The 22,179-nt window shown below is 44.3% G+C and overlaps 1 protein-coding gene across 1 annotated transcript in view; it reads right to left on the bottom strand.

The window, feature by feature from the left end:
* WNT7B (Wnt family member 7B) overlaps positions 1-22,179 on the bottom strand; it is a 75,757-nt gene that overhangs the window by 3,365 nt on the left and 50,213 nt on the right. The window contains exon 3 of the mRNA XM_029963737.1: positions 5,770-6,041. Coding sequence (XP_029819597.1) covers positions 5,770-6,041 — 272 coding nt within the window. The remainder of the gene's footprint in view (positions 1-5,769; positions 6,042-22,179) is intronic.

Here is a 22,179-nt window from a genome sequence, read left to right on the forward strand (position 1 = left end):
GTCAGGGAATATAAGGCCCAAACTAAGCAGATTCTGAGCAGTTTTTCCCCCCTCTCTCCACCCCGCTGCTGTGGAGTGTTCTGTGCTGCCCAGCCAGGCTCTCCTGGAGGTTTCCCTCTCTGCAGGGCATCTCCAGCACCTTCCCACTGCCAGGGCCTGCCTAAGGTGGCCGCATCTGACCCTGTTTGCTCAAGGCTCTGAATGAAGAGCAACTAATGTTTTGCTTCCTAAATGTCCCTCCAGCTCAGCTTTCCTCAGCAAAATTCCCATCAGTTTTGACCCTGAGCCTTACAGGTACTTATTTACTCAAATCTAATGCCCTGTGCCAGGCTGGGTGCTTGATTAAAGATTGAAAATCATTAGCTCGTGCTCAGCAGTCCCATTTGTCAGATGTCAGTGCTTCTATCTAATCTTGAATGGTTTACAGCAAGATCTACCTCCCAGAGCAAATTCCCATCGCTGGGCTGTGCTGCCTCCAACTAATCATAGGAACATTCCTCAGGTCCCCTTTCCACATACAGGCCCACTCCCACCCCAGTGTGATCTTGCCAAGTAAAATTTTCTAACTACTGCTACTTCGTTAAATGAATTGTGAAATGTAATGTTAAAGCTTTCTTAACCCCATGTCTTCTTATACCTACATAATCCACACACTGAAAATGCAATTTGAGGGCTGTCCACTGTCAGTTAAGTAGAAAAAGACTTGTGAAGATCAAAATAAAACAAAATGATATGCATGAAAAGAAATTCATTTTTTCAAGTTCCATATCTAGACCCAACTGCATAACATCAGATACAGTTTCTGTACATATTAAAAATCCTATCTGGATAAAGTATAAAAAAACAATAGTAACATTTTGTGTGTGTGTGTTTTGGCTTGCCTTTTCTGGTTTGTGTTTTCCTTAATGGAAATGCACATTTTTGGACCAGATGTTAAATGTAACAAAATCCATATTACTTTGCGACTGCAGTATCAAAGAGAAATAGAAGACTTTAGCAGTTTTCCCCCATCAAACATGCGAGTGATCAGCTTTTGTTTGTGGTCCTGGCTACCAAAAGAGCCGGGTGCTGGTCACAGGGTGTCACCTCTCCTTTGGTTCTCATGCAGCTGATCTCGTGGACCCATCTGGGAATCCAGGCAGGGTTTATTTGCATTTGATTTTTTAACTTGGACAGGAAGGGATCTACCTAACATTAGTAGGATGTAATGCTAGTCCTCTAATACAAATGTCCTGAAATTATTCTTTGTGAATAGCAGATGACAGAGCCCAGAACTGAGCAGTTCACACCATGTCTCCTCCAAGAGAAGCCGTGGAGTCAGCAGGAGAGGCACGAGGGTGCTTCAGCTGCAGAGCTTGCTTTCTGCTCCTCTGTGAAGCTGTTCCATGGGGCATCAAAACAGTGTTTATACTCTGTGGGGTGGGAGATGAGGAACTGAATTCCTGTGCTCGCTGCTTCTCTTGTCATCCCTATTTTTCTTATGGATTAGTTTGATGGAAACAGGGAGCCTCTGCTTTGCAGGGTCAGTACCCAGCCACAGCAGGAGCTGGTTTTTCCCTGGCACTGGCCAGAGCTCAGCACCCTCAGAGATGCCAAGAGGTATCAGTTCACCTCCTCCTGGCCTCCCCCTGCCTCCCTGACACCCTCTTCCACAGTGTCCTCACTTAATGCATTAAAAAACGGAGGGAGTCCCACTGTGCTCTTTACACGAGTTCTCCTCTTGGCTACCAGGAAAATTAACCTGGGATTTTGGGACCTGCTGCCCATCACATGGAAGTCTGTACTGTTATGAGGATGAACAACAGCCTAATCCATCAGTGTCTTCTCCCTACCTTCTAGAAAAGAGAAAATAGCTGCCATATTTGAGCAATAAACTGCTGCAATTGGTTAAAACTTTCTGAATTTTATTTTTACAGTGAAATGTTGCAAAAAGCCATAATCTTAAGAAGCACCCTCCCAATCATCCCCAAACCAAGTGTGATTGCAGTGTTTCACTCTCTTTTCTATGGAATTTGTTGTAAAGCTTGAAGGTAAAATTTTAAGTATCACCTGAAATAGTTAAAATATTTCATGGGTGCTTTTACTCTTTCAAGCAGAATAGATATGTCAGGTTTGAGAGTGTGCAGTGGTATTTTACTAGATGGATGATCTCTGTCTTGCATGCACTGCATGGTATGCATGGGCATGCACATTTCTTGAATAAAACCAGTTAGCAAGTCCTAAAATATTTGGCTCTTACCCCCTCTAATTTTAAAGCAAAATGTTCAAAAAGTAGGAGAGCACCAGATGTAGCTTCTGGCAGTCAATGTTAAGGGTGTGTTTCTGGAAGAAAAAAATAGTCTAGTAATGCAGCCCAACTGGAAGCAGGAGATCTGTCCTCAGGAGGTTTGGAGCCAAAGCATATTCAGGACATATGGATAAGCTGTAGTTATCCATCTAACCCACCCAAGCTGTAGCACCAAACTTTTCGAAATTGGATTTCTATCTGTCTGCAAATCAGTTTAAGTGGGAAAGTGGAAAGTGTGGCATGAAGCACAACTGTGGGAAGCTTTTCTTTTGTGAGTGTTCTCTCAAGGGATGTGCAGTGAAATAATTTGCCGCTTTGAGAGGAAGAAACTTTCAGCAAATGATGGGCTCAGGGCTGTAAAACCTGGCAAGTCACATTCTTTGCATCGCTGAAATTACTTGGGAAACAAAGTCACATTTTAAAGAATATTTTAGGCTTATAAGAGCATAAAATTTGTTGGGTTTCACATCTGAAACTGGGATTCAGCCTCCACTGTGACTTGGGAGCATTTCATGCAGAGTCTTTTTGTGGGCATTGTCTGTGCCCTCCCGTGCTGTCAGGTGGCAGTGAGGGCAGCCTGCAGCAGCTGAGGGCATGCTGTGCATCTGCCAGGACCCAGCTGAGCAATTAGAATGTTTCATGGGACCTGCAGGGACCTGACACTGTCTTACATATTGTAATAGCTCTAGTGCAAACAGTACATATAAATATGTGTAAATATCCATAATTCTGTGCACACACACTCCATATATTTATGTATCTATGTGTATGTTTGTGTATAATGAATGGTGACCAACAATCACCTCATTAGCTGTTCTACAGCCAAAGCAAGTCAGCAAAAAACCCCTTCCCAGTACCACAGTCCTGTGGCGCCAGGAACTGTGAGAACAAGCCATGGCTTAGATGGAAATGTTGTCCCAAGTAATTGAATAATCTCTTCTGAAGAGAGTCTGAATTAGTTGTTTTTTCCCCACACTCTTATTGTTTAAAAAAAAAAAAAAGCTGTTGTCATCTTCCAGGCATTCCAAAAAAACAGCAACAGAAAACCATTCCAAAGGAATAACTATTGGGATGGTATCAGGCTGAGTTTCTGGCAGTCAGTGTGATGGTTATTCTGGAAGGGAAGGGAACAGGCCAGCTTGTTCTGCACATAACCACAGTCACTGTCTATCAGAAGAGCCTAATTGATTGATAAACTGTTAGAAACATTTCTTTTCCTCTTTTTGGTAAAAGCTGCGATCTGCTACCAATTTGTCAGCTTGTTCTTTTAACTCACCCCTTAAAAACAAACAAACAGACCCCCTCATTTTTATAAATGAGATCCTCGTGAGAGACAGTCATTGTTTTGAAGCTTTCAACAAAAAAATGAGATTAATGGTGTGTGTTCCCAGATGTTACTCTTTCTAAGTTCATTTATCCCAGAATAAAGATACTTGTTTCTAAAAATACATGGTAGAAAGCTGCCTCATAAAACAGCATCAAAGCTGGCTGGTTTTGTTGGTATTTAATTTTTCATTACTCTATCAAAGTTTTGCCCACAGATCTCTCTGTAATCATTCAGCTTTGCAGCCAGCCGTTCTCTCAGTAACCTTTGCATTAACTTGCACTGGTCCTCCTTCGGGGGCTTGTTTTCCTTTACCACACTTGTACTTTCCTCCCAAACCAGAGTGGGTGTTTCAAAGCTGATGGGGAAGTTCATTCCTTTGCTCTTTCACACAGCACAGAGCCGTTTGGCCACAAAACAGAAATCTTCCATCATGTCACCAGGAATCCCTAAGTATTTATTTCTTCCAAATGGCACCAATGGCAAGTTTATGATTTTGTCACTGCTGCTATTTATTACAAGTTTATCAGAAGCTTTACAAGCCTGCCACTAGCTGAAACAATTCCTAGGAATGCAATCCAGAGCCATTAGGGGATGCAATGCAGGGCAATGAGGGGATTCACTCATTCCACAGTCATCAGAAATTCCCTGAAAAGCTTAAATATCATCTGACATGTTCCAAGCAGCATGTGCATCGAGGTCTCTGTGGGGTGGCACAGGGCACACCACAGAGGGGGCCAGCTTGAGCAGGGATGGTAATGCATCCAGCAGGAATAAATGCTCCCTGGCCAGTTTAACATTTGCCTTCCACCTTCTTTTGCCTCCAAACACAGTGCACGGTGCTGAGCTGGAATGCCCAGCCTAGGAGAGGTGATCAGACCTGGGGCTGGCCTTCCAACCTGATGGTCAACTACTGTATGAGGGCCTTTTACACATGTGGTACCAAATTTGGGGGGGAAAAAAGGCTGTGCCTCTCTTAAGGCTGCTTTTCTGTCTGGCTCTTGAGTGAGCTGTCTGCTGCACATCCAGAGAGCTTGGTGTCAGCCACCATTGAAGTATCCATCCTGTCTCTACACTGGAGATTGTGCCTCTCTCACCACATTGAATTTATACAGTATTTTCCTCCCAGTGAACAACTGCCCATACACCACCTGCAGTGTCAGTGCACAGCCAGCTGTACCTGAGTGTTAATGAGGAAAAGCCAGACAGTGTTTCCATCACCACCAGTTCACCCCCCTCTGCCCAGTGCTCAGGACACCACTGAAAACACACACTGTTTTAGAGAAGGGAGTTTTGGGCTGATTTTGGGGGCCAGAAGGAAAGGGTTATACTGGGTTGGAATACTGAATTAGTATATTGGTATACTGGATTCTTCTGCAGCACTGGAGGGCAGAGGCAGCATATTTTTAACCTGGAGGAAAAGACTCTGAAGGCTATAGTAAATTCTCTCCTGATGTAAGTATATTTTAGGCAGAAAGATTTGTTGTCCTTTTTTAGGGGCAAGCTTTGAGAGCCATGAGGGTTGTTATTCAGGGGACATAAGTCAGCGTAGCTCCATGATGTTTATTGTTTCCATGGCAAGCAACCCAGTCGTGGTCGCAGACAGGAAACTGTTTCTTCTCCCAGAGTAACACTAACGGGCCGTTTGTGGCCCACCGGTGACAAAGGGACAGTTGTGCCTTTGCTAAGAAGTGCATTGTGTATTTGTGTGTATTTCATTAGAGCCAGGGTCAGTAAGTGTTCTGGTTTGGATGGAATAAATAGCTACAGGTGCTGTAGGAGCTGAGCAGTGCAGACACTCAGTCCTATCCCATCACAAGTCCCGACATCCCTTGCTAGATTTTAGCAAATCAGATGAAAAGCAGTGATTTATCAATATGCCAAACAGATCCAGCAAGGTCCTCTCCTGGAGCAGGGGACTGGAAAGAAGGCTTAGGAAGCAGCAATTTTTAGAGGAGTGTCTCTAATATATGTTCAGCTCTGAATAAAAGGAAACAGCAACAAAACGTAAACATCAGATGCCATGGGGTGACTCGCTGTGGGTGCGGGACAACAGCAGAGAGAGGGGAGAGTTCTCAGGGAATGCTCCTGCCACCAGCCAGCCTCCCCCCGTCCTCCAGCGCACACGGATCCCCATCCCTCGTCCTTTCTGGAATACCTTTCTTCCAGCCTCATTGTTGTGCAAGTTCATCAGCCTCCGGGCATTCTTTTTGATTTCTCGGGCATCAACAAACCTCCGGGAGAACTCAATGCCGTATCTGATATCCGCGGAGCAGCCTCCCCACTTCCAGCCCTCCTCCTGGTTGTAGTAGCCCTGTTTCTCTCGGTCACAGCCACAATTGCTGAGGTTGCCCTGGCTGCAGGCGGCCGTGACAGCGTGTGCAACCCCGGCAGCAGTAATGGCATAGGTGAACGCGGCCTCCCTGCTTCCTGTGGAGAGAAGCCAAAAGCTGATGGGTTGGCACAAAGGCAGCACTTACTCACTACAGAAAGTACACACATTATCTACGCGAGGGTGTCGGGCAGCGGCGGGGGCAGGCAGGGCTGCTCGGTGCGTGTCCCTCGCTCTTGCAGAATCCCACCCGTGTTTGCAGGCGGGGCTCAGCTGGGGCACAGCACCCGGGCGAGCACCCTCCTCACCCTCCTCACCCTCCTCACCCTCAGCACGGGCACCTGGCTCTGAGGCTGCAGCTGGGGAGGGGGGCCACGAGGCTGGCTTTTACACTGCCTGGTCATGTTGGCAAGCTGAGCTTTTTCTATTTCAGATTAATGACAAGTAAGTTAATAGTTACCTCTAAGCATTGGCACTGCATGGAGAAAGAAATATGTTCAGACAGAAAAAAAAAAAAAAAAGGACACAAATAGGGGAGCTTATTAATCTAATTTATGAATGCTCCAGTAGCATCCACTAGTGATTCTGAGTGTGAAGTATTGCAGGAGAGGCCTATAGAGACAAGAGCTGGGTAGGTTTCATTATGTTTCAAGGTAAAGTAGGCTTTTCTTGCTGACTTCTCCTGTGCATTAGCTTTGCTGTAATGACCCTTTTCCACTCCCAGTCTGACTCAAACCTCTGCATTACCACGGCTATTGAGCACACAAGGGGCATGAAAGTGCTGGGGCAGCGTTATTTCCTCTCCCAGACAGGTGAGGTGCTGACATGGAAGCACAGTCTTGTCCAAAAAAAAATTATTTTAGAAAGTTCTTTTCTTTTTCTATGATGCTGCTGCTTGCCAGGGTTCCTTCTTCCCAATTCCATGTTATAGCTGTTGAAAAGGAGTGTATGAAGAGAGGGAAATAAGCCTCCTTTCTTTACTGGTTGGCTGAGTTGCCTGTGGGTTGCAAGGAGGTACCAAGGCAGAGCCATCAGATGGAAGCTCCAGCCCATCCCTGCTCCCAGGAGACACCACTGTCACTGGCTCCATGCAGGGCTGGATCATGCCCCTGCTGTTTTGCTGTCCTTATTTACAATGCTCCCCCATAAGTTCCCTTCTCAGCGCTGTCGGCGTTTTCCTCTGTGTGTTTCTCTGGTGATAAACAAACTTGTAGTGCTGCAGCCAAAGAATAACTGTAAAGAATTTGCAGAAAGTTGCTGAAATGCTTTAATGACCACACACAGAGCTTTAGCATCATTAATGGATTTGGGAGGGAAAAATAAAGGAACAAATTTTCCAGAGGAGAAAAAAAAACCAAAACCTTAGAAGCTATTTTTAATTTTTTAACTTTCAGATTCATAGATAGCATAACTATTCTGGAATGACCAGTCCACACTGGGTGGGGGGGATATGTTTTATATTTCTTATTTTCATAAATAACTTCCTGAAAGATTACACCCATGCCAGACATGAGGAAGATCCTACAAGAAACTGGGTTTTGGCACCATTTACTTGTTTCACCAAAGCAATAAAAAAGCAACTCCGGGTAAGGGAAAAACAAAAGGGTTCTGTGTTCCTCAGCTCGCAGACAGGTTCCGTTGCCCTGAGTGGTGGTGCAGTGGCAGGGCTGCCTGTGCTCCACACACAGGGGGGTTTGTTGGGCTGTGCACTGTGTGCAGTCTGGTTCAGTGTTCCCAGGCCGTGGTCCACAGAACACTGGTGGTCCAGGAGGCCACGGGGAAGGGTTCGCAGCTAATCCGCAGAGCCACGTTAACCACTGTTTTTAATAGTGTTTTCAATTAAAACTCTGGTGATAACGATGCCTGGTGGTCCATAAGAAATTCTGAGGGTTGACAGCTATCCAAAGAAGTTTGGGAACCACTGTTCTAGTTCCTAGTGTGATCTCTATAAACACATATCAATATTCGCTCCTCTCCTCTTCACTCACCAGCTGAAATCAAACCTGGGACCCATGTTTTAAAATGTGTCATGTTGACTTGCAGGATTTCTTTCTTTTTGTTTGTAAATGTTCTCAATCTATAAATTGAAGTATTGGAAATATGAGATTCAATAGAAGCTACATACATAGATATGTTTTCCTTTTTTTCAGGGCGAGGGTAAATGAGAGTGCAAAATCAGAGCCAGGGAAATGTTTGGTTCAGACACCTTTGAAGCACACACAGAAATGCTTATGAACAAGCAGAAAGATATTGCTGTGAGGGAATATAGCAGCTGTGACCTACAGTTCAGGAGCTTTACTCAGAGATTAACTAGAGACAGGTTGCTCACTTTTTGTGTTTCAGCTCAGTATATTCCACATGTCTCCAGAGGAGATGGTGAGATATCTTATCATGGCTGCTATGGCTATGGCCTCTCCCTGGCTTTTCACACGGTGCTTCCCTTGATCAGTTTTGTAAAACTAAAGAATATCCTGTCTTTATCTTCCTTTCTCTCCTCCTTGGTCCCATTATACCCCTGATTACCTCCAGGAATAGAGGAAAACATCTTTCCTTCACCCACTTGAGAGCGATAGCAGTGATAGAATCATCTCAAGTCATGGAATAATATCAAATGGAAACCACATTGACACTGTGAAGAGATTACTCTTCTGTTTCCACACAGCTCTAAAATAAGAAGGGCTTAGAAATAAGATCTGACTTGAAAACCAGATTTCTTTAGCAAGTTAAGTTGTCCTGCTGAGAATTAAGATTTTGGGGGTTATTATTTTTTTAACTAGAGGATGTTCTAAAACTTCACTTGAACTTCAGTGTAAGCATGACCTCAGCAGTTCACTTAAGTCCCAGGATCAGTAGAGTCTGTCAGAAACTGCTGATGGGGGAGGGAGGGAACCTCTGGCCTCAAATAATGTGTCTGCTGTACACAAAGCTTTCCATTAGCATGTCATCGCTTGGAATCAGTTCTGAGCAAGTCTTTGTTAGGCAGCTAAAAATATTTAAGTAATGATTGCTGTGATACCTGAATGGAGAACAATAATCTCATTTTGTGGAATTTTCTGAGATTTCAAAAATATTCTTGTTCTGCAACAAAACAGAGACAAGTCTTTCCAGAAATGTTCATGAAATGAAGACATAAATAGCAGCAGATTTGTGATTTGACTCAGCTTTTGGGCTAGATTTTTCTTTCTCCAGTGAATATCCTGGTTATTTAGTTATTTGGCACCGTATATGCTCAATATCTGTGTCTCAGAAGAAGAATTCTTGTTTGACTTCCTAAAGTTTTCTGTCACATAGACCAGAATAATTCTCTGGAGATTTTTATTTTGGTAAGGCACTGCTTTGGCTTTTATTGCAACCCTTGGATTCATCCATTTCTCTGTTAGAAATACCTGCTTTGATGTCAAAGGTGACAGTTCTGGTTTAATTCCCAAAGCACAGGAGGACTGTGTAGCATGATCTAATAACAGATCTGATAACTGACTCCAATAGAAGATGACCACCAGGATTAAATGCAGTTAAGCCCTCTGTCTTTGGTGAAGGTGCTGAAGGCCACTTGTAGCAATGTGCCAGCCCATCAGAGGAGTCCTGCCTGTGCTGTGCTGAGCTGAGTCACTGCCATTGCCCTGAGCCCATGTGCATTCTAGCAGAGGGCTCCAGCAGCAGCAGTGCAGGCAGATGCTGCTCAGGCACACGGATGTTGGACCACAGATTCCTTGAGGGAGGCACTTCTGGCAGCCAGGGTGAGAGGAGCCCGGAGCCATGGAGCAGCCTGTTCTTGACCCCTCACTTAGATGTCATCTCTGACTAAGTTTTACACTGCTAACTGAGCACTAAACTTAGTCTGGTCTGATGTGGAAATTATTCCCAGGTCCATAATTGCTGTACTTCACTGCAGTCGAACATGCACAGATTGAGCAGAGTGTGTCCAGCCTGTAACCACACTCAGCTGAGAGCCACACATGCTAAATACACCATCAGCCTCTCAGCTGGGAGCACGGGGTTAAAGATTGGACCATTCCAGAGTTGTTTGCAAGACACGTGTTTTTCTGAGTAACAAGATGAGAATATTCCTATTGCACACATCATCCTGAAACGGCCCATGTCAGCAACTGGATGAATAAGGCTGCCACTGAATGTCAGCTATTAGAACTGTAATTTAACTTCAAATAATAAACTGAAGAATATACACTGTTTGGCCAGTAATTTCCTAAATCTTGGATCAGCAATGAGAGAAGAAAGTCCTACACACTGCTGTTAAGCAAAACAAATTCCACATGCACTTACACAAGGCACCAGATTGATTGTATGACATAACACAATATAGGTCAGTGGGAAGGAGAAATGAACCACGGCAGAAGTTTAATTTTTTTTGCCAAACCTATTCTTTTCAACAAGGCTTGGAAAGCTGAGGACAGATTGAGTCAGTTTTTATGGCAAAAGACAATAGATACATCTAGATGAATTAACTAAAACTCAGACACCACCGCCCTAAGTGGTGTTGGATGAAGACTTTTATAGACAAGTTTATTTCCTTTGTGATTTTGTGTTTTATTCAACACACTCATTAGCAATTCTCAAGGAAAATAGTGCAGGCCCTTCTCTTTCAGTTTGATCCAAAGGCAAAACAAGTCAGAGAGAGTATTCTCACTGTCTGGAGCAGATCCTTTATCTGTTTGCATTTTCAGTGTAACTAATTTTGAGCTTCTTGGTTTATAAAAGCAGGAATTAATTTAATTTCTCTATCCCTCTAACTTTCTCTACCCAGTGCTGCACGTCAGAGCTGCAGACCTCTGAATCAGTTTGTACAAGCAGAAAAAGCCAGGTAGAAAAGCAGGGCTGGCAGGAAACTCAGCAGGGTCTCTACTCTGACTGTCAGCCCTAACATAGCTTAATAGCACAGGTGTGTCCTTCACAACAGCTTTTCTATTCTGTTCTTAAAGATCTTCAGTAGAGAAGGTTCCACAGTCTATCCCAGTACCTCGGGACCTCTACTGGTATATATTTTACTGATATCAACCTGAAACTGTCTTTCTGAATTCAAACCCACTGCTTCTCTCTCTAGAGAGGCCAAGAACCTATTCCTCCCTCCCTGTAGGAGCAGCCTTTCGGTATGTAAAGAGTTCCACCCCTTCCCAGGTGTGTTCCCTCAGCAGCCCTTGCACAGCAGTTCCAGGGGCTCTTCCCATTCCCCCGGTGTCCCAGCTGTGTTGTGGTGCAGTGCTGGATGCTCCAGCTGGGTCTCTCCTCCTCGGGGTTGGAGCAGAAGGAGCACTTCAGATGTGTTGTAACTGCCCTGCTGATTCCTCCTGCCGGCGTGGTGTTTTCACAGCAGCAGGACACTTTTCACTCTGGCTCAGTTTGCAGCTTCTTCTGTGCAGCTGCTGTCACACCACATGTTCCCAGCTTGCATTTGTGCAGCTGATTATTCCCACGTACAGAATCATTTGCCTTCCTGATTTGCCTTCTCTTTCTTTGCTTTAACTTTTTTTTCTTCTTTTCTGAATCATTTCTCCATGATCATTTTCAGTTTTGACCCAAACTTCCTCCAACTTCCTTGCAGTCCTTCCCAACTTGACATAATTCATAAATTCAATGTGCACAGTTATTCCTTTGGTCCAGTCAGGAGTAAAACCTGACTGGTATCAAATCCAGCACAGATCACAAGGAAAACTAGTCAGCACAGGCTTCCATTTTGATAACTACACTCCAAGTATGATTTCCAGATGGTCTGTACCCATTTGGCATGTTCTTAGTTTTCTTGTGAGAATGTCATATAAAGCAGTGTCAAAAGCTCTCTTTAAGTCCAAGATATATGGCATAAACTCTTCTTCTTGCCTCTGAGGCCCTGGGTGGCAAAAGAAGGAAATTAGATTGGTTTAACATGATGTGTTCTTGACAGATCCTTTTTGACTCTTACTCATCTCCTTGTTCTTAGTTATGAGCTTACAAATGGGGATTTGTTCCCATATTTTTTCATTTATTCAAGTTAAGATTATTGCTCCTATAATTCCTTTCCTTTCTTTTTTTTTCTCCTCTTTTAGACAAAGGCAATACATTTGTCTTTTCATTTCTTCTTAATTATCGTTCTCCCCAAGTTTTCAGCCCTAATGGCTGTCAGGACTACCAACTGTAAACTCGCTTCCTTAAATGTTCTGAGATGAGGGATGGCTAAACTGGGAAGTATTCAGTCTGGACAGATCCTGCCTTCTGCCTGATGCTCAGAGGGTGTTCCTCTGCTGGCAATATTAGTTCTGTAACCACCTGCTCACCACTGACCTCTTTAGTGAAGGCTGAGGCAAGAAGTGCTTGGCCTTCTGAATATTATCCCTGGTACACTCTCCTCAGGGGTCCACTGCACTGAGTCATGGGTCAGCTTTTCTTCTCCATCTCCACCCACTGACCAAGTCCAAAGGGATGGGTTTGGTGTAGCCTGTTGCCAAAGCCCCAGACAGCCCCCATGGCTGTGGGGCTCCCGAGCAGGTCCCGTGCCCAGAGGTGCTGGGCAGAGAACCCGGAGCACGCTGTGCCTGTCACTCTGGCAGGACCTCCTGGGCAGCTCTGATGGGGGCTGCTGATGGTCACACTGAGGAACGTTCTCTTTACAGTACTGATTCATTTCCTGTTTCCTTACAGTCTAATTATAATAGCCATGTTTAATGTTGTTGCATCCCAGATAGGTGTGTTCAGTCAGAGTAGCACTGGAACAGGAGTTGCACGGCATTTCAGCGGCTTCTTCCAGGCTGTCTATTCTCAGTTACACGAGTTTGGGACAGGGAACGTTGCAGATCTCAAAGGCCACAGTGTGTAGTGATATGACATAATAGTTTATTTATGGGTTCTTCACTTATTCAGCATTTTTCGTCTTTAGGCTCCCACTAAGTTTTTATGGTTGGAGGTGCCAGAATCTTGGTCATCAGTTCATAATTGCTCTGTCAACTGGATTGCTGTCTGTTGCTCATGTGGGTTTGTGAAATTTTCTTTTAGAATGGGCTGTACATGAGCCAGAATTATTTCACACTTGCCTTTTTGCAGCTCCTTGCTGTCACTGTTTATATACTTTTGGGAGCGTGTCTCTTAAAAAGAGATATTTACTCTGCTTCTGCTTTTCTCATTTTTTCAAACATCTTTTGAATCTCATGGTTATTTTCTAAACGCTTGGTGGTACTTTCCACAGTGATTTCTGTAATGAGTCCTCCAGTGATTTACAGTGTTTTTTTCCTTAATTTACCCCCTAAAAATATTCAGTTAAATCCTGGCAACCTTAAACAATAGTCAGCATTTCTGTTCCAGTGAGCATAATTCTGTTGTGTTTTTGACTGTCTTTTGGCAACATGTCCCTTGGTGAAGTTTTCTGGGACAGCTTCTGTGAGGTTAGTAAGTTTGAAAGGATGGTTAGAAGTGCCCAGAGAAATATGAAATTTTTGGGTTCTCCGCTGTAAAACAACATTTGTCAGAGCAAATATTTCTTACTAACTCAGCCCTAGCAAACAATCTGTACCCCATTCTTACAGAAAACGGGGAAATTAGGCAGCACTGCTTGTTTTTGTCGAAGTTTAATGAGAACATGGTGCTGAGCACTCATTTAAAGAGTGCACAGGAGCATGGCCTGGGCAGCACGAGGGGTGGTTCCAGCTGCACTGCACCTTTGAGAAAGGCCTGCGTGTGTCACAGCTGGCTGTGCTTCCACAAAGCTCCTGCTAATGCTCTCCAGGCGCCTTGGGGGGAGCAAGGGCTGGAGCAGGGACAGACCCTCGGTGGGACTCAGGGATTCCCTGCTGAGTGTTCGGGGCCTTTCCTCCTCAGCGGGGGGATGTGCTGTAATCCCGAAAGCTCAGCTGGAGATGTCTTGCAGTGTACTGGGCATTTAAAAAGTGCTTTGCAGCCCTTGTCAGACAGCATGGGATCCTGGAGGCACCTCAGGGAAACTGCGTCCTAAAGTATACCAGTGTCCTTAAATTAAACGGGGCTGGGAGGAACCAGGTATGTTATATATTATATTCCGTTCTAGTCTATACTATCCTATTCTATAATACAATATTATATTATTATATTCTTCTAATAATTCAGCTGAGGTTTCTGAGGTACCTGTGTACTTCCCCTCAGGAAGGGAAGCATTGTCCACTCTGATTTAAGAAGTAGAAAATATGCTTGCTGCATCATAAAAAATAAAACCACAAACAAACAAAACACCAACAAGGCAAAAAAAATCCAGCAAATGAAAACACCAACAAAAACACACAAACAAAAAAAACCAACCAAACAAAAAACAGCAGAAAAGAAACCTCCACTCTGAACCTGACAAGGAAATGGAGGACAAAGTAAATTTGTTTTCAAGTCAACTTCATTTCAGCAGGATACCAGAGCAGAGCAGATTGCTACCAAACCACTGAGATTTTCATGTGTGGGGGTTTTATAGGCTTGAGACTTTAGTGAGTGAATCAGTTCAGAATGGGTGTTCTCCTTGGCTGTCAACAGAGGATCCTACCAATCTAAATTATCCTGTGATTATGTGACTGACTTTGCTGTGGACCCCATTTCACAAATACTCTGTTTTCCCTTCTTGCTGTGCTCATGAAGATTAGGAAGCCATCGCTGTGCAGAATCAGACCTTCCAGTGGAACTTTGCTGGGCCAGTATTTTAATTAACCTGTTTCAATCATCTCAGTGGCCTGACATAAATATACTGTGTTGAAGAACACCTCTGTAAAAATAAATCTGCACTGCCATTTGCATGAGGTCATCCTGTGCTATATTATCTTGTGTCACTCCTAACCCAGGAAAGAAATCCCTGAGGGCAGTGGCCATGTCTGTGCACACCTGTGCTTTGCTGTAGAAACATGTTAAATAATAACACCTTTTAGAGGCTTCACTAAATTATGAGTAGTTGGAAGCACTAAGCTCCTGTACCTGGGCATGCCATAGTGTCTGTGGGTGGGTGTGCAAATGTCTCTGTATGTTGAAGAGGAAATTTCAGCTCTTGCTTTGGGATTCCTGAGGCAGTTTATTTAAATCATGACTATTACCTCAATATATTGTACAGAGCTTATCAGTGGGCCAGTGCCACTTTTCCAGAATTATTGAATTCCGGGAACACTGAGTGACACCCAGCTGAAACTGGTCTTAGACACAAATCTGTTTCTGCAAGAGGTTGTCCTTACCTTAAGAAGCTGCATCTTTCAGCTTGAGAGGGCAAGAGAAGAGAGATACTACTACCTCTCTTTAGAGACATTATTACCTCTCTTGCAGAGGGGCACGAGGAGGTTAAGGCAATTATCCATAGGGCAGAAGGACCTGTGAGAGAACAAGCTGCCCTCTTGTTGGATTCTTTCTGGCAGGGGGTTCACAGGGGAATTTGCCTGCAAACTTCTCAACCAAGAACTGAAACACCAGTTGAGCTGAAACACCAGTTCAGGATGTCCATGGTGGGGCAGGATCCTCCCAGGGAGAAACAGCAGCTCCTGGGACTGGAAATTCCCTCCTCTGCTCTTCCACACTCTGTTCTAGCACAGTATTGCACTGGAGGCAGGGAGGGCTCAGCATCCCCCTGCCTGCCAGATAGTTCCAGGGCTCTTGGAGTGCACTCCTAACATTCACACTGCACCTCCTCATGTACCACACCTGCGTGGCTTTGGATCCACAGCCTCCCTTTACTTTGCATTTGAGAAAATGAGGGGTCTGCCCAGAAGAATTGCTGAGGTTGCATCTGCTTCTGTTTCAGAGAGATGCTCAAGGTTTTCTCGTGCCCATTTGGGGCTGATGACATTTCTTGACTAACCAGCAAGATATGTGCAGCTTCAAGCTTATCTTGAAAACTGGCTGCTTCTGTTTGTCAGCATAGACTTTCTCTTTGGACTCACTTCCTATGTTAGCCAACACAATTATTTTATGTATATATATATATGTATATAAGTCCAGAAACTCCTCTTGGAAACACATACAAGCAAGCCTAGCCCAGGACATTGTGCAGGTATGAGGTATTGCTTTCAGACTAGATACCTATGTTTACAGGATACAAAATTAGTTACATCTATAGGGCCAGAGCTGGTCACTTAGAGCTAAATCTGCAATGGGCTGTTGGCTCTAAAGCCTGTCTTTTAGATGTTCTTCCAGACAGTATTTTCCTTGTGGCCAGCACGGGAATCCAGCCTCCCCAAGCACTGAGTTAGACACCAAAATAGCCAGACTCCCAGAAGGTATCAAGCTGCATGGGGAAGCCCCAAAACTGGGAGTAGAAAATGCAAAGAAAGGGAGAGAGTCTAAACTTATCCCATCAGAGTTAAGCCAGATTTCCCTGCACAGTGAGCCTTTCCAGCCCTGCTGGCAGCAGTCCTCTCAGTGTAATTGCTGAGGGTATATGGTGGTTTTAGAAAAGGAGAGCCCACCCTTAAAATGTTCTGACTGGGGAAAAAAGATTTCTTCACATGAAAAGCCAGAAGATGACTTTTTTTGGTTTCACTGATTATAAAAAAGACATTCTAGTGAACATAGTATAACTTCTTCTAGTGTGTTTTTCTAGGTTTTTTTCATTTAACTTGATTCTATCAAGTACAGAATTAGCATGAGCTTAAAGTAAACTCATAAATAAAATAAAGTACTAATTGTACTTAGTCATGACATTTCTGAAATAAGTTTTGTGAAGAGCAGCAGTGTCTTTTATTAAACTGAATCACATACACTAGGCATTTATTTGGTGTAGGCAGGACCTAATAAATAAATACTTATTTAAACTATTTGTCGGATTTCCAGTCTAGATCCAGACAAATATCATAAAATGGCATAATCCTCCAGGGTGTTGTAGCTTTCTGTGCGACAGCAATCCGAGAGGAGCATTATGCCAAATAACTAAGGACATGCAGGAGTGTAGGACCTTGCTCTGCACAGCCCTTTGTGGTGATAGCAGTGAACGTGGAGGATGCACTGCCCGAGCTCAGAAATGGTGACAGCCAGTCTGGGGCCTCTTTAAAACTGTTTCAGGCTACTGGTCATGGAGAAACAGCTCCTGTGTGCCCAGGACAGCACTTCCCAGGCACCGAAATTGTTACGCTTTCTTGTCTGGTGACTCTGCTCTTCAAGGTGGCCTTCTTCTAAGAAAGCGTATAGACATAGACAAAAGACCATTTCTTCTGTTTGACAAAAAAGAGACAAAATAATTTGTGTCAAATAGAGTACCAGAACATTGCATTTTTCTATAAAATTCTGCCCAGGAATGTGGCAGAGAGAGGTTCTCACTGCATTTGCTGGGAATTGCTGTTGGATTGTCTCCTGGACATTCTGCATTAAGGTTGTCCTACAGATCTATGGCTCATCTGAGTTCCTGTCATGCCTTCCCATGCCTGGCAGGCCCAGCACAGTGTGGGGAATCCCCCAGGCCAGTCTGTAGTGAGCCCTGGCACTGGTGGCCCACCCTGCAGGCGTGGGGGCTGTCCCATTCTCTGGTGCATCCCTGGCAGAGCAGCGTTTGGCGGGTGGGTCACAGAGTCCTGGGTGGCTCTTCAGGATGTTCCCACTCCCCTGGCATCTCCCGTGCCAGCAGGATACCTCACCAGCCCCAGGGGCTGTGGTGGCTGCAGCAGGGGCTGGGTTGGCAGGTTGTCTGTATGTGCCTTGCTCTGCTCTGCTGACTGTGCTCAGAGATCACATCTCAGCACAGGGCAAACAGCTGGGCAGTGACCCTGTGAGTCACTGCCATCCCCTCAGAGCTCAGGGTTTGTGGACAGCAAATGAGAAAGTTCTGGTGAAAGGGCTGGGTGGAGAGTTGCTTTTGGATTCTGTTTTCCAAATGCCCTTTTACACTGCTTGTGTGGCTGCCTTCACCTTCCTGAGACATCTGACTTGCCTGACCATCCTTCTGGGAGGAGTCAAGTAATGGTGTCTGAGCTTCTTGGTGTTTAAGGGGTCCTTGCCTGGTAGTCACGTTTGTAACCTCAGAGAACAAGACATGGCACAAATCACACATATGAAAGAGATTTAGAAGAGTAAAGAGCTCAGAGGGTTTTGGATAAATACACAAAGTTTAGATTCTGGTCCAAACCTCTCTGGTTTGCAAAATGAGTCTGGAAGCATCACAAGAGCAGTCTTTTTTTTTTTTTCAGCCCTGAAGTTTCTGGTCCTGACAGGAGTTGGGAAGTGACAAGATTTACATAAACAAGGAAGAATTATCTGAATCTTCTCAGGACTCATGACAGGTACTGAATTAATGTTTAATCTGAGCCTACTAGGTTATCTTATCCACCAGACTAGTGGTTGTTGTTTATTGTTTGTGTTGTGTTAAGCTCATGTCTTGCCAGGTACTGAGCAAGCTCACCCTAAAATGCTGACCCACACCTGCAAGAGTTTGACAAAGGGCAGGTGCCAGCCCTGAGAGTTATCTGCTGAAAAAACTAAATGTTGTAAGAATGAAAGGATCCAATTTCTAGTCCACAAAGAGCTTCCATTGTTTTCAAGCCCTAGAAATGAAGGATGAGTTTTAAACAAAGATCAGAAGAAAAAAATTATAGGTTTTTAAGGTACTCCAGCTTCAGACTAGGATCCGGGCTTTGTGACCAGGAAAGGAGGAACAAGTCCCTTACTGCTGTATAAATACATGAGTATTTCAATAGGTGGATTGGCATTAACACCAGACTTTGAGATGCTACCTACATAAAAGTACTTTTAAAAACAACTAGCAGGTGTCTCTACTGCCAGTCCCCCATTAAAGCGAGCTATGGGTCTCATTAAATAATCTTTCCAGCTCCCCACTTTGCAGCAGCCTGTTCCCAGATCTGAACTTTGGAGCTGACCCCTGTCTTTGTGATGGGCCAAACCAAAAGCCAGATCTGAACACCACTGAACTCTGGGAAAGTTCAAATCTATCGTTTGTGGTTCAGGTTGAGCTCTAATTAAAACAGACCAGTTAGAAAGGCAAATGTCTTAAAACCAAAACAAAACAAATGTTTCACGTGAAAAGTCTTGGATTAGGCTATATGGGACCAAGTAGTGTTTTTGTCTATCACATGATGTCATGTTGCTCTGGTTAACACACACTGACAGCATGCACATGCTGCCATGGGAGATATTCCATGCAGACACTTTGAATCCAGCTTTGAGCAGAACACAGTATTCATGGAAATACTTCATGCTGTGCAAGAAGCCATCAGCAATGAGTAGCTACTCTTACTGCCACGCAGCCCTCAAGGTTGTCTGCTGCCTTCCCAACTTTCCCTGCCCATCCCTAGTTGCACAGTAGTCCAGGGTCTCTCAAAAATCAGTGCCTTGCCTTCTCTGAGTGAAGCTTATGCCTCATTATGTCAGCAGTATGTGGAATATTGCCACTAATCCCTGAAAACAAACAAGGGGGTGCTGCAGAACCTTGGGTTGTGTAAGAGGGCAGGGAAATCCCAGCTGACTCTCCTGCTCAGAGCTTCTGTTTATACTGTAGTTAAAACTACAGTGTCTGTAATAAAGCAACATGGTTCATCGATGGGAAAGGGAAAAGCAAACAAAAGGGAAGGGAACTCGGTTTCAGCATTACCGAACTGCTGAAGTGAGAGAAAACGGAGACAGCAAGGAGAAGGGGAAAGGGACAGAGGGAAAAGGTGTTAATGCCCCATCGCTGGTGTCAGGATGTCACTGTGCACCAGCAGCTGGAAAAAGAGGGTCTCAGACAGGAGATTTACTGAGACAATCAAGCACATACGGTAAGTAACCAGCAGTTACTCTCCCAGTGGGCTTTATTCTTTTCCTGCTGTTCCACGGAAGTACTGAGCATTAGTTGAGTATTTTCTCTTTGTGAAATTTGAGTTCAGGCTCTTTGTGGACAATTAGCTAAGGTTTCCAAACTTTCTTCTTATGCAAACGAAGCTAATAATCCCACCAGACCTCTTGACTGAGGTTTTTCAGTGTGGTCTTTTTTCAGGCCAGGACTCACTTTCTAGAAGACCAAATTCCCCCCCAACATTTCTGTCCTTTGCCTTCTCTTTGGATAGGAAGACTTTACAGCAACCATCTTTGAGGATATGTCCCAAATGTTTTAAGTGGAGGCTAGTCCCCACTAATTAAACCTTGCAATTCCTCACTGAAATTAGTCATCCAGACAGCCAGGTAGGAAGTGACATGCCCAAGGTCACAAGAAAAGGCACAGCTGGGAACAGAGTCCAAGTCCATTATCTCCTGTCCATGCTTTAACCATAAAATGATGGTTCTCACACTGAACTAGGAACCACAAGATATGTGAAAAAGGAAGGGAATGGTAATGAGCTTCTTGGTGTGACACCTTCCTCTCAGCTGGGACAAAGAGAAAGGAAAACTGTTTTGTCCATTCTTCATTAATACTTCTCAGGTTAAAGAATGTTCAAATCTTAACCCTTTTTGCTCAGAGAAAATTTTAAGTTCAGACCTTCCTTTAGTGGTCAAGCTGTAATTAAAAGAACAATCTTTCTATTTAATAATTCTCTATCAATATCCTAATTCTATTTATGGCATCATTTAAAACACACCAAAAGAATAGAAAGCAGTAAAAGACACATCTATACAAAGGAATGAGAGACTTACAATATTTTCTTTTGCACCAATTTCATAGAGGAGGATTACCAGGAACCTAGTTGTTACTTTAGAATTTTCTTTAAAGCAAGAAGTAGAGTTGAATGAGAATAGATAACTTCTCATCTTCTACACATGATAATATATTGATGTCCAGCAAATCTAGTTGAAAGAATCACATGGTCTTGTGACGTTGCTAGAAGTATGGCAGAAAATATATGGCTATTGACGTGTGCTCAGGCATGAGAAGCAGTCAGAGAGTAAAACCCACTGAACTGCTGAGGGAAGTTCACCACCTTTGCCACACAGTTAATAAATACCCTGTGTGTTCTTGCCTGGGACACTGGCATTGGCAGGTTCCCAAGCTACTGCCTTAGACACCGAGATCATCCTTCCCCAGTGCACAGGCAGGTACCTGCCCCTGGCAGGCAGGACTGCCCCAGGGACTGCCCCAGCTGAGCTGAGTGCTCTGGGCTCCCACTCTGGGCTCCTGCTCCTGCCCTTCACCAGGCCCAGCTTCTGCTGCTCCTGGCCCAGTTCTTTTTCTTCCCTTCTCCCTTTACATGCACTCATAGGTCTGCTATGCTTTTTCCCACTTCCCCACGGCCCTAACCAGGCAGTTGAAAGGCTTCCATCACGAAGATTGGAAACATATTCCATATTAAATGTAACAGGATAGTATGGCCAGCAGGTCCATGTTTCAAACACATTCAATTTCTATCACAGCTGAGAATAAACAGCAGGGGAAGCTACTTGATGGGTTGGTGGAGGCTGTGGCTACCCTTTCTTGTGGAACATGTCTCTGTCACTTGCTAAATAGGTGCACCATCTGGTGGTAATTTTGGACTCCCACTTCTTAAATTTCCAAAGAGCAGTGGTGGAACTGTGCCTGTGGTTGCTGCACTTTTATTTTTTTTGCCAGTATCTGTCTGAAAGTCATCAGCTAAGACAACTTTTGTAGGTGCTACTGGTGAATGAGTACTAAGAATAGGTAGGACTTTAAATCAGGATCAAGTTTCCATGTCTGCTGTGTGGGGCAAGCAGGTATGACTTTATGAGAGGACCACATGCTCCCCGAGAAACATACACAAAGAGGTGGAAAAATTTCATAGACAAACAAAAATTAGGTATTAACAAGCTTGATACCTAATTAGGGAGTCTAAGCTCCAGGATAAGCAACAGGGACAATCATACAGCCCAATTAAGATCCAAATCACCCCCTGGAAGAGCTTCTCTCTCTTCTCTGACCATACAAGGAATACAGGCTGACTAGGTTCCTATCTTGGACATCTCATGCAAATGCCTGCAGTTGTGTGGTATGAAACTGGGCCAAAGGAAAGAAGTGAGGAAGGGGCTCCTCATTTCTCTGCCTTTGTTGTCTGAAGGCCATGAGTTCAGCAGCAGAGAGAAATCACTGCTATCTCTTGTGCCATTGCCCTCAGAAACTGCAAGGTTGCATTGACCATGTCAGATGGAACTTTGCATGGAGATCTCTTCTGAACAGGGTGGGTGGAGGCTGAACCAGGCAGAAAATGAGTTTCCACATTTTCGTTAAGAAATGAGTGAACAGGTAAAATTAAAGCATGATCCATGAGAAAACTTTCTTCTTTTTGGCAACTTCAAAAGAGCTCTCAAGTCTACAGCAGTTTGGTCCATGTCTGCTGAGCTTCTACCTAGAGAGAGCAGTGTTCTCTCCCAGTGCACCAGCAAGGCTTCTGGGGT

This window comes from Manacus vitellinus, unplaced genomic scaffold (genome assembly GCF_001715985.3).
Source record: "Manacus vitellinus isolate BGI_N305 unplaced genomic scaffold, ASM171598v3 scaffold_104_pilon, whole genome shotgun sequence".
Lineage (NCBI taxonomy): Eukaryota > Metazoa > Chordata > Aves > Passeriformes > Pipridae > Manacus > Manacus vitellinus.